Below are 17679 nucleotides of genomic sequence, written 5' to 3'. Positions count from 1 at the left end.
CTGGGAGTTAGGAGTCCAAAAGAGGCCTCAGTAAATTAATTATACATAAACAACATAATGGGCTTTAGTTTTATTTTTCAGAAAGAAACATAATTGAAAATGCCCTTGATTCATTCCTTCAGCATTAAATTATGCATTTAATGTTAGAGAACTTTTGAGTGATGCCATAAAATATGCTTATGTGACCTGCTTAAGTAAAGTGCATGGGAAAATGGCCATTTGGAATAGATTTCTTAAGAAAAGTTTGAAATTCCTGAACTTGAACTAATTTGTTTTCCATGGATCCCATGAGGATACTTGCAAAACCAGATGATAGGATACAGTCAGATCCTGTGAATGGCACTAGTTTACAGTTATGTTTTCTGGATCTCTTCCATATGTTGCCTTCTTTGTATTTGACCATGTATGGATACAAAGAATTTCATAGGCCAGAAAAGTGGCTTTTATAAACAGACTCCTTAAAGTACAGATCTTAATTTTTCTTACGTCCATAAACAATTAAGTTGTTAAACTGATTATAAAAATAAAAAGGAAACAACGGTCTTAAAATATAAGCTGGTATGGTGTGTGATTAGTATACAACCTATTACTGAAGATAGAAATGGCCTTTGCTTAGTAACAAGGGAACCAAAAGTTGTTTGGGGTAAAATTGGGGAGATGATTCATGTAGAACAATTATATCCTGCATCAATTTCTAATATATAGTACTATGTCATTTAAAAGAATCATTAAGTAAAGGGTAGTATGATTACTTTGGGTAGTTCTGCTTCAGTGACCATTAATGAATAGCCTATTTTTATGACGGAGAGGGAAGCCAATTCAAGATATATCAAGATGTTGCATTTGACCAGATTGTCCTTTAAAAAAAAAATTCTATAATGACAAATAACTAGATTGTCCTTTAACTAGAGGACAACCATTTTTTATTTTTATAAGATATGAACTTTGTAAGCCACATAACACATCTTTTTTTTTTTTTTTTTTTTTTTTTTTTTAGTTTTTATAATCTAACACTGATGAGTCTGATTATTTCCTCATTTTGCCTTCCTCATAAGAGTAACCTGGTATCAGACTACTGGTATTATCTTAGCTATGTGGTATGAAACAGTGGTCTCCTATGCAATGCACATCCATTATTGGTACTGAAAATGGTCAGAAAGCATTAAGAACCCTATTTATTGATGTTTACTTTTTTAATCTAGAGAGAATTAATACTGTTAATACTTATTAACAGATTTCCAATTGTATATATTTGGTAGACAAATAAATACATTTGGGATGTTCAAAATTTTCACCAATAGTTCTACAAGGATTAAAGCAGTTTAGTAAAGAGCATTGGTATAAAAGATAAGACCTTTGCCTCTTATTTGTCTAAAAGATTAGAAGTCCCTCCATAGACATGCATATCCAAATCTCAGGCAGTGTTTTCAGTGTTAACAGTTTTTTTTACATGATTTTTTTTTAACAAAATAACTTGATTGCTATCGACCTGCACTGTCCAATCCAGTGTCACTAAGCTACGTGTGGCTATTTAAGCTAATTCAAATTAAATAAACATTCAGCTCCTCAGTTGCTCTAGTCACGTTTCAAGGGCTAAGTAGCCACATGGGCAAGCATCTAATGTATTGGACAGTGAGGGTACAGAACATTTGCATCATCTCAGAAGGTTCTATTGGACAGTGCTGCTACAGACTTTCCTACTCAGTAGTCTTAGTCTCAGTTCCTTGGTCTCTTCATACCTCAGCCAGCCTCTGTAAGAACATGTCAAAAGGGAATGGAAAGACATCATTTCTGTAAGCCTGAAAGGTACACCCAACTTTTTCTACCTAGAAATTAGAAATTTTCCTTTCCATACTCTGTTAGCAGACATAAATAGTTGAAGTTGCTTTTCACATATTGATGATTACATTTTTTCCTTAAGTCTAGAAGTACTTAATTCATACCGTCTTATGGCAATTAATATTTAAAGTTTGAATCTAATTCTTCCCTCTTAAATTAGCCTACCAACGTACCTAGAGCCTCTAGTCCTAGTAAGCCCTTGATGTAAATGTACATTGAGGGGTGCCTGGGTGGCTCAGTCAGTTGAGCATCTGACTCTTGATTTTGGCTCAGTTCATCATCTCAGGGCTGTGGGATCGAGCTCTATGTTGGTCTCTGTGCTGAGCTTGGAACCTGCTTAAGATTCTCTCTTTCTCTGTCTCTCTCTTTCTCTCTCTCTCTCTCCCCCCTTCGCTCCCCCTCTCCCCCACTTGTGTATGTGCATGCTCTCTCTCTCTAAAAAGATAAATAAAATTAAATTTAAAAAAATAATAAAAGTATGCATCAGATGAAAGCCTGTGTTTTTCTGGGGTCATTATTCCCCTTTTCTGTTTAACTCCATGTTTACTTTATCTAGCAGCAGCATATGCCCAAGATGAATGACTTACATGTTCTGATGCAGAGTTTGGGGTTACAGAAAATCTTAGATTGTAGGAGGAATTGTTGTTATTGTTCAAGTCTAATACCCTTTCTCAAATAGAACATTCTTACAAATTGTAAAGAGAACCAAAGATTTTAATCAGAGGTGGTAGGATTTTTTGTTTTTTTTTTCAGTGCCTGGACCTTTGCTGATCACTTTGGTATAAATGTGAAATATAACATTTGAGAAGAGAGTTGGATCTTAGCCATAACATAAACACAAGTGTAAATAATTATGGCCATACTGAGAAAGGTTTGGGAATGTAATAAGTTCACTTGAGTAATTGGTTTGGACCAAACTAGATGGAAATAGTTCAGAAAAGCATTTACTGTAAATGGTAGATTAGATGTACTTGTTTGGTTAATTGCATTTGATTTCTATGAATTACTGAATCGTTTAAGCATATTGTTTATTTGTGTTGTTAGACACACATTAGATCATATAGGCATTGTGTGGCTTTAGTGACTATTACTATTTTATCAGTTCCCATTTTCTTTCTTTATGTCAACTATAAGCCATAAACCCACTACTTACATATGTGCCTTTCTTTCAAGTAACCAGGATTTCTCATATTCACAATAATTGATTTTAAAGAAAATGTGGGTAGATTTAGTTTGCAGAAAATTTCCCAGCTGGTTTTGATTAATGCTCATCTCCCTGCTTCTTACCTTGTAGGAAACCACAGGTGTAATATATGGTATTAATATCTGTGCCAATAATTCTTACAGGTGGAACAGTCCAAAGTTTTAATCAAAGAAGGTGGTGTTCAGTTGCTGCTCACAATAGTTGATACGCCAGGATTTGGAGATGCAGTGGATAATAGTAATTGGTAAGAAGGGTTTATCATCACTGCTTTATATTGATTGCGTTTTGGGTATCGGTGGTTAGACTTTTTCTGCTTAAGATTTTTAAACTTCTCATCTTAGCAGAGGTCACTGAACTTTCTAGTGATATGACTTGAGTTCTTAAACCAACTTTGCCACTTACTTGACAATGTTACTTAATTTCTTTGAACTGATTTCCTTTTCTATAAAATGGAGGTAATACCTATCATAGAATTATTTTGAAGACAAATTCTAAAGCAACATGGGTACAAGAATTCTCATTATAAGGAAGTTAAAACTTCATTTTCTTCTATAATTTTATCCACTTATTGTATATATTATTTTCTATCCCATCCTAATTTAAATCTGATTTTAAATGTTCCATTTCTCCATAAGTCATAAGTTAAGAAAACATCCATGGCATTCTATTTAGAAATAGTATATTATAAACAATATTTTCTTTGTTTTTGAAGTAAATTTCTGTTAACTTTTAAAACAAATAAGTTCATCATGAAGTTTTTGTATAACTTAATCTTTTAATTTGAAATAAAAACCTCTGTACTTAATGCAGATAACATAATTTGGTTGTGTTTTGATGCTAAATAATTAATTTTTTTCCATTTGGAAAGTTCAGAAATAATGAATCAAGATTTATCCAAGGTGATAACTACTTGTTTTTGAATCAGTGTATGTAGAATAATTTGAGATATCTTCCACTGGTTTGATTGGTTTTGCCTATTTAAAAATACTGATTACTGTAGCAGTCCTCAGTTGTACATTCATATGTAGAATTGCAACTTAATTATTTTATTTATCTGCTTTTTATAGCTGGCAGCCTGTTATTGACTACATTGATAGTAAATTTGAGGACTACCTAAATGCAGAATCTCGAGTGAACAGACGTCAGATGCCTGATAACAGGGTGCAGTGTTGTTTATACTTCATTGCTCCTTCAGGACATGGGTCAGTACCTTGATACTTCTGATAATCTGCTGTTGTTTATTATGACTGAACTTTGGGGATATATTTTAGTTATCCATATCTCTGTGGAGTACATTTAAATATATCAGTTGTAAAATCCCAAATTCTATACAAAAATGGCTTATAAAAAACACGTAAGTCCTAGATAAGTTAATAGTAACCTTCATGCGTAGGCTTTTTTTTTTTTTTTTTTAACCTGTTCATAAGGAGCAGTGTTTCCATCATGGTTTAATGTTTCAATGTGGCTAATTTAGCTTCCTTTTGACCACTCTACCACAAATTGAACTACCAAATAAGGGGAAACAGCTATAAAAATTAGCTTACACAAATTTTAAGAAACTTCAAAGATGCAAAGATGTTTTTACTATGAATCTGATAGAAAAGGTTACAAGAAAGGTTAAGTACCAAAGTTCTTAGTGTGCCATTTCTTCGCTAAATTTCTTTGGCTTGTGTTTCACCTTAGCTATCACAATCATATTGTTTAAGTTTCATAGCATCAGTGCTACTCTTCTACTTATTAGGAGTTAAGGTGTAAGTGTCTTATATTCATCTGATCTGATTATTTTTGTTAATATGGCTAGTTTGTATTCCTTTTTTTATTGTTTGTACTTCCTCTGTCATCTGAGTAGATATATATGTCACTGTCAACTGCAGATGTTTGTAATTACTCTTCTTCAATCTTTTTCTTTAGATAGATGACTCTGTATAGCTCAGCCACCTGATGATCAGAGCCACTATCTCTCTACCAGAAGGAACTGGGATATTATACAGCATCAGACTAAATAGGATTACATCATCTAACACCCAGGTTACAGTCGTATAAACCAGTTGCTTCATGAGAGTACCTTTCTCTTCCCTTTTCTGCTTCTTTCTCGATCTTTTTCCTAGAAAGGCTAATAATGCCCATTATCACTATCGTGGTTGAGCAACAAGTCTGAATCATGTAGTTTACCATTTTTGCACTGTCAGATTATAATGACAAATGTTTCTTTTTTTTATTTCTAATATTCTTCTATAGTGTTCTTTGAGGTTTACATATTGTATAAAATTGATACATCAACTTAAAAGGCTAAAAAAAAAATCTCAAAAACATAACACACGGGCACCTGGGTGGTTTAGTCAGTTAAGCATCCAGCTTCGGCTCAGGTCATGATCTCGCGGTTTGTGAGTTCAAGCCCCCATTGGGCTCTGTGCTATAGCTCAGAGTCTGGAGCCTGCTTCAGATTCTGTGTCTCCCTCTCTCTCTAACCCCTCCCCTGTTCACACTATGTGTCTCTGTCTCTCAAAAATAAATGAGCGTTCAAAAAAATTTTGTAAAAACTAACACCCTGTATAGCTTTTCTTGAGTACTTGCTAACTTCTTCCTGATATATGTATTAATTAATTTATTTTTTATTCATTCTAGTTAACTTGCTAGGGCTTTTTCCTAGAAGACAACAGAGTAAAATCTTAACTTTTATTTATTTATTTTCATTTTTTTAATCTGCAGTTTAGTCAGTAGAAATTTGTCAGTTTATATCCAGTTTTATTATTTTAGATCTTTTGGACTCTCTCCAAGATTTAGTAATTCTCATGAAACCACATTCCTTCTATCTCTGGGGGAAAGTACATTTCTTAAAATTGCATGGGAAATGAGATTAAAAAAAATTTTTTTTTTTTTAATGATTCAAACAATGTGTGGTAGCTTTGGGCCATTTCATATTTGTCACAAGGGATGGGAGTTCAAAATTTTTATTTTCTAGGTGTAAAAATGTGCTTTTGAATAGTTTCTCATTTTAACTATTTTTAGACATGGAACAAAGTTTTGCCCATTGGTAGGTGCTACTGTGTATTAAGTTAAAGAATAAAACACTGAATTTTATGTAGAGAATTCCTGATCTGCTCACTACAGACTAAAATTGTAGGCAGTCTGAGAGATGAATCAGGGCCTTTCTGTCTTATCTGGGTAGTCCTTTTTGGAGAGGTCCTGTTGTGGAGTAATTATAAATCGGTCCAACATTGTATTTTCAGTGTTCCCCACCTCACCCCACCAAGTATCGTCACTAAACCACTGGTAGTTGCTATTAAGTTTAAAAACTGACTTGGAACTTGAATTTTAAAATGGTATTTTTACCCTTTTGAATATTGATTGCCACTTAAAAAAGTCAGTTTCATTCAGTTAGTTTTATATGGAAGGTTTTTTTTCCCTAAGAAATATATGTATGTGTATATTAAATATTTGTCATTTGCCCTGTAGTCATTTTATTTATTTTGCTATAGGCTTTGAGGTTCAGTAGTTTTCCCCCTCTAATATGGGTTTATCTTCTAGAAATTCTATAAAGGACTTTCCATTGTTTAAAAACAACATTTAAAAACTAAATTTCTTGGAAAAGATGACCTGAAATAAAACTAAACGGACAGAGGAAAAATTTCAACCAGAATGTAATCTACATGTGAATTAAATGTTTTCTGCTGTTGACATTTTGTAAGCTTCTGAAATTTGTATTCTAATTTAAAAGGGCAGAAGGGTTTTATCGGGGCTTTTATAAAGATTTTACCTTTTTTTTCTAAAGTTTAATTTTTAAACTGATTTAAATGTTCTTCGGCCTGGTTTTATATTTAAGAAGTTGACTTTACCAATTTCCTTGTCATGGTTGTTTTTTAGTGTCTTTCTCTTTAAAAGTTGAGATAAATATTCAGCAAGTGCTGTTTTACTGTTAAGTGTAAAGCCTTGTTAACTTAGATTTTGATTTTAATATTTTGTATTAAACGCTCTTAAGATGTATTAAAATTTCAGAGTAACTGAATTCTTTTGTTTCTGGTTTAATGAGGTGGTATTCACGATAATTTAAATTTGTTATGAGTAGAATCTGGAAAGTGAACCGTAAAAATTTATAGATCTGAGATTGATTGATTGGGCCATGGCTTTTATATTTAGTGTTGTGTGTTATGACTGATGAAAAGAAGCAAAATTTAAGATTTTTTGGAGTTGGATAGGTTCTTTCAGTTAGCTTTGTGAATAAGAGTGCTATTTATAGATAATACAGTGTTATTCCAGTGACAGTCTCTTTTCTGTAGTGTTCCCTATTCTCTGAATGCCAGTATCACATTTCAAATGATTCAGGATAAGGAGAATTAGAATAGAAGGTAGTGGTCTTCTCCGTATCTGCCTTCCTACTTCATAGCCCTGTCTTTCTGTCAGTCAGTGTCACTACCACAAAGAGGTATAGTATCGTTTATTACTTGTTAGTAAAAAGGAATACCTCTTTAGTCTCTGGGCCCCTGTTCCTCCCAACTTTATATATTTATAAACACACGCACACACACACACACGTGACCTACATGTAACTATAGTACTCTAAGAGAACTCTAACAAGGACTTTCTCTTTATAATGTTAGTAAAATTCATAATGAAACTAGATCTTTATTCAATTTTTGTCATGGTTTATAGGTTAAGGAATACCAATTTAGAATGATATTTCTAAGCAGAATACTCCCATCATCTTCATTTATTTTTATGGAATATTAATTTTTAATCTGTAGTCTAGATGTGAGGAATTTCTTGGGTTTTCATTTAGAGTTATTTGAAAACATAAAGAAAATCACAGGAACTTACTTTTTTGATCAACAGATATTTGGACAGCTTCTCAAGTGACACTGTACTGGGTGTTGGAGATACAGATGAATGAGACAAAGGTCTTGCTCTTAAGGATCTTCTAATGAGAAGATGGGGAAAACAAATATACATAATTGGCAAATTAAGTGTTGTGATCACTTAGAAGATGACTAGGTGTTAGGTTGGAGATGGATTCCCAGAGGATATGAGAATTGTAAGCCAAGTCCTAAAGGACCTATAGGAATAGGGATTAGGCAAGCCAAGTAGAAAGGGGATGGGAATGGAGAGTGTTTCAGTCAGAGGCAGTAGCCAATGACCAGTGATCAAAGTATGGTTCTTTCAAGAAATCATGGGTAGTTCAAAAAGGAGAATTACAAGCAGGAGGTGGCAAAAGATGCTACCAGATGCTAAGCGATGAGAACAGCCTGAGAGGCTATGTCTTCACAGGCCTTGTAGGCCATGCTAGCCAAGGAATCTGGCCTTTAGTAAGGTTTTCAGTCAGAGAAATGACTCATTCAGATTTGGAGTTTAGAAAGACCTTTCTGACTGTAGTGTGCATGGTTTGGAGGGAAACCGGATGTATTCTAATAGTAGCCCATACCAAAGGTCTTCATGGCCTGACCCAAAGTTATATATTTATTTGTTCAGCAGATCTTGTGGAATCTTTGGGAGTGAGAATTAGAGGAGGGAGGAATCCTGGATTTCAGCCAGGAGTAATTGGATGGATTGTAGTACCATTCTCAAAAATTGCACAGAAGAGGAGAGAAAATTTGGGGGTTCAGATGAGCTTTTGATTTCGAGGAGCCTCAATGGGGTGTCCAGGTGGTATTTCCACTGGGTAAATACAAACTGGATCATACAAGTGAGATCGGGGCTGGGTGTGAAGATTTGAGATCTATAGAAGATGTTAGAAGTCACTGTGGTTGATGATAAGCATACAGAATGTAAAGAGAGAAGAGGACCTAGTAGAGTATTCTGAGGAATACAACACTTAAGAGACTAGCTTACAGAGAAGATCCTTAAAAGTACCCTTAGGGAGTAGCTTGTGAGAGGGTAATGTCAAATGCTGCATAATGGGTAAATTTAAAAAATAATAGTAAACACCACAATATTTAGGAGTTATTGATGCTAATTATATTAGCAGCATGAAAGTATTTCATGACCCCCCCTTTTTTTTATTAGTTTTTAAATGTTTATTCATTTTTGAGAGAGAGAGACAGAGTGTGAGTAGGGGAGGGTCAGAGCAGGAAACACAGAATCTGCCGCAGGCTCCAGGCTCTGAGCTGTCAGCACAGAGCCCATTGGGGGACTCGAACTCAGGAATGGTGAGATCAGACCTGGGCTGAAGTCAGATGCTTAACCGACTGAGCCACCCAGGTGCCCTATTTCGTGACCTTCTTGGAAGTATAACAGCCAAGTGGAGGCAGCAGCCAGATTGCAGTGGGTAAAAAGGGATGATGAAGATGATTCCCTTTTGAGCCTTTTATCTGAGAAATAAAGTTGGAAGCAAGAATGGAATATGGGACTCAAAAAGGAAAATACTTTTTATTGTATTTTATTGTATTTCCTATTTTAGGAAAACCTGTTAGGAGCATTTCTGGTTTTCCTAATTCCTCTGTAGAGCCCAAACCCTATGACCATCGTATTCAAGGGCAGGAGTCAAAGCCTTCTTAACCACTTCAGTGCTTAGTGAGGTCCTGTTCTACCTGGCCTAACTGTTGCTGGCCCAGTACATCATCAGAGAGTGTTTCTGATAAGTAAAGTCGTTCCAGTGTATTTAATTTAGCACTGGGGATGTGAATGATCTCTTCTCACAAATTGATAATTCAGTCATATTAAATATTGTGTCTTTCAGACTTAAACCATTGGACATTGAGTTTATGAAGCGTTTGCATGAAAAAGTGAACATCATTCCACTTATTGCCAAAGCAGACACACTCACTCCAGAGGAGTGCCAACAGTTTAAAAAACAGGTGAGCAAAAGAAGCTTGAACTCTTGAATTTCTCATACCATTCATGTAATTTGCAGTTTTTGTATTTTCAGTATAATGTGTTACAATGTATTCGTCTTGCTACTTTATTATATATTTATTTATACTGTATTAAAAGTAACTATTTAAAATTTCTTGCCTTAGTTTTCTCCTCAAAGCTATTATCCATTATCACAGTGCCCTTATCCTTTGTCGACTTAAATATTTTAGGTGTTTCTGTTCCAGCCTCCTCCACCACTCTGCTCCACACCCTTTAGGATTATTTTTTTAGACTAAATTTCCAGGAAGAGGATTACTTTTTGGAAGGGTATGATTACTTTATAGTTCTTTTTTTCCCCCATTTTGTCATGGTGCTTTCCCCCCAATAAAACAGATTTTTTTTTCATAATAGGTATATTTGTTTCAATGCCTTACCAATGTTGTTGTTTTTAAAGCTTTTTTGGAATTAAGTGGCACTTAATCATTTCTTTAACTTTAATTTAATTTTCCAGAAGGGATGAACACTGTGTAAAGCAGGGGTTTACTTTTTCCTTAGTGTGTTTGGTTTATTATAACATTTTATGAAATATAGGGTGAATTTCTGGAACTGTGCTCCTATACCAGTAGCCTATTTTTTATTTTAAGCCAAGCTATATTTTTTAAACTGCAGCTACTGTGTATAATACTTAAAAAATAGGTCATAGAGTTATTATCTCTTTCTTTAAAGTCCCCTTTGTTTTTTCACTTTTTTCTATATGAATTTTAGAATACCTTGCAACCTGCTACAAAAACAAAAATCTGTTGAGATTTGCTTTGAAGTTGTGCTAAATCTGTACACTCTGGGAATGTTTTAGTTCATTTTTATTATATTTGGTGTTTCTACTAGAAGTATATGTTTATTTACTTTACATTTATTCACTACCATTTTTATTTTTTAATGTGCTTTTTTCTAAGTTCAAATACTAATTGTTGGTTTGATCTCTCCTCTTTTATTTGTGATTTTATTTATTTGGGTTTTTTTCTCTTTTTGATAAGTCTGGCTAGGGTTTTATCAATTTTACTAATTCTTTCAAAGAAACAACTCTTAGTTTTATTGATCTGTTCTATTGTTTTCAGTTTGTTTGTTTGTTTCTCTGTCATTTATTTCTGCTCTGATCTTTATTATTTCCTTTCTTCTGCTGGCTTTAGACTTTATTTGCTGTTCCATTTCTGGCTCCTTTAGATGTAAGATTATGTTGTGTATTTGAGGCTTTTCTTGTTTTTTTGAGGTAGACCTGGATTACAATATACTTCCCTCTTAGGACCGCCCTTGCTGCATCCCAAAGGATTTGTACTATTGGGTTTTCATTTTCTTTTGCTTCCATGTATTTTTTTAAAATTTCTTCTTTAGTTTCCTGGTTAACCCATTTGTTCTTTAGTAGGATGTTCTCTAACCTCTGTGTATTTGTGGTCTTTCCAAAATTTTTTTTTTTTTTTTTTTTTTTTTTTTTTGGCGGTGGGTAACTTTAAGTTCTATAGCATTGTGGTCTAAAACCACGGATGGTATGATCTCAGTCTTTTTGTACTTGTCGAGGGCTGATTTGTGACTTAGTATGTGATCGGTTCTAGAGAAAGTTCCATGTGTACTCAAAAAGAATGTATAATCTACTGCTTTAGGATGAAATGTTCTGAATATATCTGTTAAGTCCATCAGTTCAGTGTGTCATTCAAAGCCATTGTTTCCTTGTTGGTTTTCTGCTTAGATGATCTGTCCATTGTTGTAAGTGGGGTGGTCAAGTCCCCTACTGTTGTTATTATCAATGAGTTCCTTTACATTTGTTATTAATTGATTTATATGTTTGGGTGCTTCCAAGTTGGGGACATGCATATTTATAATTGTTAGATCTTCTTGATGGATAGACCCCTTAATTATGATATAATGCCCTTCCTCATCTCTTGTTACAGTCTTTAGTTTAAAATATAGTTTACCTGTTATAAAGTATGCCTATTCTGGCTTTCTTTTGGCATCAGCGTGATAGATGGTTCTTCATCCCTTCACTTTCCTTCTGCAGGTGTCTTTAAGTCTAGAAGGAGTCTCTTGTAGGCAGCATATAGATGGGTCTTGTGTTTGTTTTTGTTTTTTTAATCAATTCTGATACCGGATGTCTTTTGATTGAATCATGTGGTCCATTTACATTCAGAGTGATTATTGATAGATCTGAAAGTAGTGCCATTGTGTTACCTATAAAGTTGGTGTTTCTGGTGATGTTCTCTATTCTTTTCTAGCCATTGTTGCTTTTGGTCTCCCCCCCCCCGGGGCCCCCCCCCCCAAAGAGTCCTCTTTAATATTTCCTGCAGGGCTGGTTTAGTGGTCATAAACTGCTTTAGTTTTTGTCTGGGAAACTCTTTATCTCTCCTTCTATTATGAATGACAGCCTTGCTGGATAAAGTATTCTTGGTTGCATATTTTTCCCATTCAGCCCGTTGAATATATCATGCCATTTCCTTCTAGCTTGCCAAGTTCCTGTGGACAGATCTGCTGTGAACTTGATCTGTCTTCCCTTGTAGGATAAGCACTTTTTTCCCCCCTTGCTGCCTTCAGGATTCTTTGTGTATTTTGTTAATTTGACTATGACACATCTTGATGACTATGACACATCTTTTGTTGAATTTAATGGGAGTTCTCTGTGTTTCTTGGGTTTTGATGTCTTTGTCCTTTCCCAGATTAGGGAAGTTTTCAGCTATAATTTGCTCAAATAAACCTTATGCCCCCTTTTCTTTCTCTTCTTCTGGGACTTCTGTGATGTTAATAATATTGCACTGTAAGGAGTCACTGAGTTCCCTAAGTCTGCCTTCATGATTTAATACCTTTCCCTTTTCAGCTTCATTATTTTCTATAATTTTATCTTACATATCACGGATTTGTTCTCCCTTTTCGTCCATCCTTGTCAATTGCATCCATTTAGTTTTGCATCTCAGTTATAGCATTTTTTATTTTAGCCTGACTAGTTTTTAGTTCTTTTATCTGTGTAGTAAGGGATTCTCTAGTATCTTCTATGCTTTTCTCAAGTCCAGCCAGTATACTTATGATTATTGTTTTAAATTCTGGTTCAGTCATCTTACTTGTATCTTTACTGATTGAGTCTCTGGCTGGGACTTTTTCCTCTTTCTTTTGGGGTGAGTTCCTCCATCTTGTCATTTTGTCTAGGTCACTGTTTCTTTTTGTGTGGTTGTTAGGAAAGCCTGTTGTATTCCTGGTCTGAGAGTAATGGCTGTATTATGAAAAGATCCCCCACCAAAAAAGGAAACTATATCCTATTTACCCTAGAGCTGAAGCTTTGCAGTATTCTATGATCAGTAGATTTGGTGCATGCATGGGGTTTGTGCTGGTCTTTTGGGGGAGCGGCCTGCTGCATTGACTCTCAGGTGGATTTGCCATGGTAGAGTTGCCATCCAGGGCACAGGGGAACTGGGTTTGGTGTAAGCGGCTGTTTTTCTCAATGAAGTTGGTCAGTGTTGATGGGGGGGTGTGGTGGAGAATGGTGTTGCCCCACTCTCCGTCCCTAGGGCTGGGAATCTCGCACCTGCCACTCCTCAGGAAGCCCTCACAGAAGAGCAAACGGTCATCCTTACTGTTTCCCCAGCTTCTGTCAGATCCCTGCCTTCATCCTGTTTTGAGTCTAAGCCACCTGCCTGCTAGGCAGCACAGCACTCCTGTGTTTTATCTCAGGTGCAAGGCTTGGTTTCAAAATTCAAATCCTAGAGATTTGCCTGGCATCGACCTGCACAGATCCTCTTGGGGAGGGTCTTGCCATTCTGTGGCTGGTGTCAGATTATCCCAGAAAATGGTTGTGGGACCACGCACTCTCTTGGAGTTTATGGAGAACTTTTTTAGAGTGAGTTATTGGAGTGGCACCTGAGTGGCTCAGTCAGTTAAGTGTCTGGACTTCAGCTCAGGTCATGATCTCACGGTTTGTGGGTTCAGGCCCCAAGTTGGGCTCTGTGCTGACAGCTCAAAGCCTGGATCCTGCTTCAGATTCTGTGTCTCCTTCTCTCTCTGCTCATCCCCCTTTCATGCTCTGTTTCTCTCTCTCAAAAATTAATAAACATTTAAAAATGTAAAAAAAAGAATGAGTTATTGGACTGTATCTTTACCAATTATTTTTGTAAATTAAGGTGGAGATTTGGGATCTTTAATATGTAACCACTGCTTTTTTTGAGAGAGAGAAAGAGAGAACAAGCAAGCAGGGGAGGGACAGGGGGAGAGAGAAAGAGACTATGAGTGAGACTCTTAAGTAGACTCTGCACCTAACACAGATCTTACAACTGTGAGATAATGACCTGAGCTGAAATCAAGAGTCGGTCATTTAACTGACTGAGCCACCCAGGCACCCCAAGAACCACTGCTCTTAGAGCTGGCCCCTAGTATTTCGTTTTTTCTCCTAGCCATGTATTTGACACTTCATTTATTCTCATGTTTTTCTCTGTGGCATTTTGCCTCTACCTACTTTAGTAACCATGTAACACATTTTGTTTAGAGTGCCTTTATGCTGCTGGGGATCCCTACAAGTGATAGTAGTGCTGAAATACCAGTAAAGGCAAGGACCTAGTTCTAGGTATATTGACCATCAGTTTATTATGAGTTTGAATAGGGTAGGTAGTTGAACATTATTTGGTTATCTGTGATTTGTTTAAAATTTGGAGTGATGTGGGAAAAGATAATTTAGTTTGAAGTAGGTCATTTCTGATGTTAATAAGTTGTCTTTGCATTCTCTTTATTAACTTGCTGGCTTCTTAGCTTGTGGGGCATGTTTTCTCCTTGTGTACTTCTTCATTTTATATCTGTTGCTCCTTGATTTTGTGTACACAAATGTACATGTGAGGATATTTTCTGATCAGTGTGCAAATTTTTTCTCCTGGAGCCAGTGCTGTACTTAGTTTCACTTACTAATTTTACTAAAATTTTAGGTGAGTTTAAGTTATGTTGATTCATCTGAATAAAATAGTTGGTGAGAGTTCTATTTAGAGAAAGAATCTCAGTCATTGTGAGTAAATGATGTAAAACCATTATATAGAAATCAACTAGAGAAAGCCCTTTCTGGAATCTTAAATCATTTTTAGATCTCTTTTGGTATTATAACCATTAACTTATTAAGTAATTGGATTTTGGAGAATGGTGTTTATATATGAACTTAATAGTTTTTTTAAAAAGATCAGTATAGTACTTTGATTTTAGATTATAGTTTTGCATCATTGAAAAATAGTAAAGGAATTAGAGCTGAAGAATCAGGAATTTTAAAAGAATATAATACAAATAAAGCTAATGTACTAATTATGTGTGGTGTTCTTTTGCTCATTTTAGATAATGAAAGAAATCCAAGAACATAAAATTAAAATATATGAATTTCCAGAAACAGATGATGAAGAAGAAAATAAGCTTGTTAAAAAGATAAAGGTAGGTTTATTCACATACATATACTAAAATGTTTCAGGCCTTAAAGCCACTGAAATATTCACTGAAAAGATAAAAAAAAATCAGTGTTCTTAAGTAGCTGGCTTACAAAATGAATAGGGAGATTATTCAGTCTTGAATTCAACTTTGCAATTAACTAACTTTGTTGAATAGAGAGATGAATAGCATAATCTCTGTTTTATAATCTGTCTTCAGTTTTCAGTTGACTGGTTTTATATTGTATAACTTTCCTCCTTAAAAAATATGTAATGAGAATGGAGAGGACTTGTTCCTAAGCACTGTTTTTGTATAGTCTTTGTTTAAGAGCCAGACAAAAATATGGGTTTTTTTTTTGTCTTTTATAAAAAACAACCAAAACCTATACCAACATAATTTTCTGTATTTTTATTTATTTATTTTTAAATGTCTATTTATTTATTTTCATTTTTTTTTCTTCTTTTTTTCAACGTTTTTATTTATTTTTGGGACAGAGAGAGACAGAGCATGAACAGGGGAGGGGCAGAGAGAGAGGGAGACACAGAATCGGAAACAGGCTCCAGGCTCCGAGCCATCAGCCCAGAGCCTGACGTGGGGCTCGAACTCACGGACCGTGAGATCGTGACCTGGCTGAAGTCGGACGCTTAACCGACTGCGCCACCCAGGCGCCCCTATTTATTTATTTTTGAGAGAGAAAGAGCTTGAGCAGAGGAGGGGCAGAGAGAAGAGGGAAGCACAGAATCTGAAGCAGGCTCCAGGCTCTGACCTATCAGCACCAAGTCCAATGTGGGGCTTGAACTCACAAATCGTGAGATCATGACCTGAACTGAAGTCAGATGCTTACCTGACTGGGCCACTCAGGTGCCCCTGTATTTTTAATTTATAGTCATTTCCTAAGTACTAGTCTAGACCTAAAAGTGATGTATTAATTAATGGCATTATATAAGCAAATAATTACCTTGGAATAATGAAATACATGTACCTGACCAATGAAGAGTTTCTGAGGTTTTATAAAGTAGTCATATATTTTATATATTGTTAAATATTTTTGGAAGGTACAAGAATTTTGAAAGATTGTACTCTGAGTTAAGTGTGGATAAATACAAATCCAGAACCCCAGATCTGGACTTTCAAAGGTAGAATTTAGCATGTATAATATTCCGTGCTTCCAGGGCTGTTAGAGTTGGTTTGTGGTAGATGAGCATGCTAGTTACAAGCCTCATGTTTTCCCTCTAACTGCTAATACATTTTTATTTCCTTTGAATTTTTTTCAGTATGGGACAGCTTCTTTGGGGGATGACTTTTTAACATAATTTGATGAGTGGAGTATGTATGCCTTAGGATTTTTAAATTTTCAGAGAAAATATAATTTTATTCATTGTTTATATTGGTGAGAATCCATGTAATGACAGTTTACTGAATAGTAATCGAATGCCTTATAAAAGTGAATACAGAAACTGTCAAGGTAATTTTTTTTTTTTGGTAATGTGTTGAATAATATAAACTTCTTTATTCTTAAATTTGTGAGGACTACAGAGATACATTTGAACAAGAATACTTTGTTTTATAGGACCGTTTACCTCTTGCTGTGGTAGGTAGTAATACTATCATTGAAGTTAATGGCAAAAGGGTCAGAGGAAGGCAGTATCCTTGGGGTGTTGCTGAAGGTAAGGTTTTCTTCAATGAATGACTTTCTATAAGATTTAACAGTGTTATCAAATATTTGTATTTCACATTGATATATTCTAGATTTTCAAAGATAGTTCTGAATTCAGTTTCATTTAGCCTCATTTGCTCATAAGTACATTCTAGTTTCTCAGACTTTGTACATTGTCAGGTCAGGCAAGCATGCGCTGAATCCTAATTGTGATATTCTCCAAGTCACTCATCAGTGCCCCACTCTCCCACCTCCATCCCATCATTAACTCTACTCCTGTTTTCTTGTTTGAAAACATACTTAAAGTGTAAGAATTCTTTACTGTTTGAAAACAGTTTCAGAGAAAAGGACTCACTTTTATCTGAGTCTCAGATGGGTCTGGGACCTTCAGGAATGATTGAGAACAATTTTTCACTTTAAACTGAATGAAAACATTCATAATATTCCTTCTCGGGGTAAAAATCAACTTTTTTTGGGCATCACATTTTTAGGACAAAAAAAAATTATTTGTTAAGAGATACTCTACTAATTTTGCAGAGAGTTTTAAATACCAACAAAATCTTAGTTTATAGCATCAAATTTCAGAAGTCTTCTTGGCAATAGACATGTTTCCCCAGATTTGTGTTTGTTATATTGGTTTAACCTAATATCTAGTCTTCTGTGTTATAGTAACTTGGAACTAAGATTGAGTCATGATTATTTTTATACTTGTTAGTATTAGTTTGAAAAATTCTGTAATTTTTTGGTTCTTGTTCTAAGTTATTGT

General features: G+C 35.0%; 1 protein-coding gene across 11 annotated transcripts in view; it reads left to right on the top strand.

The window, feature by feature from the left end:
• SEPTIN7 (septin 7) overlaps positions 1–17679 on the top strand; it is a 118920-nt gene that overhangs the window by 77206 nt on the left and 24035 nt on the right. For all 11 annotated transcript variants that reach the window (XM_040472259.1, XM_040472260.1, XM_040472258.1 and 8 more), the window contains 5 exons: positions 3187–3287; positions 4111–4245; positions 9714–9831; positions 15170–15262; positions 16827–16923. In XM_040472259.1, coding sequence (XP_040328193.1) covers positions 3187–3287; positions 4111–4245; positions 9714–9831; positions 15170–15262; positions 16827–16923 — 544 coding nt within the window. The remainder of the gene's footprint in view (positions 1–3186; positions 3288–4110; positions 4246–9713; positions 9832–15169; positions 15263–16826; positions 16924–17679) is intronic.

The sequence above is a fragment of the Herpailurus yagouaroundi genome, unplaced genomic scaffold (assembly GCF_014898765.1).
Source record: "Herpailurus yagouaroundi ecotype Mexico unplaced genomic scaffold, PumYag 100, whole genome shotgun sequence".
Lineage (NCBI taxonomy): Eukaryota > Metazoa > Chordata > Mammalia > Carnivora > Felidae > Herpailurus > Herpailurus yagouaroundi.
This window is presented reverse-complemented; position numbering and strand designations above follow the sequence as displayed.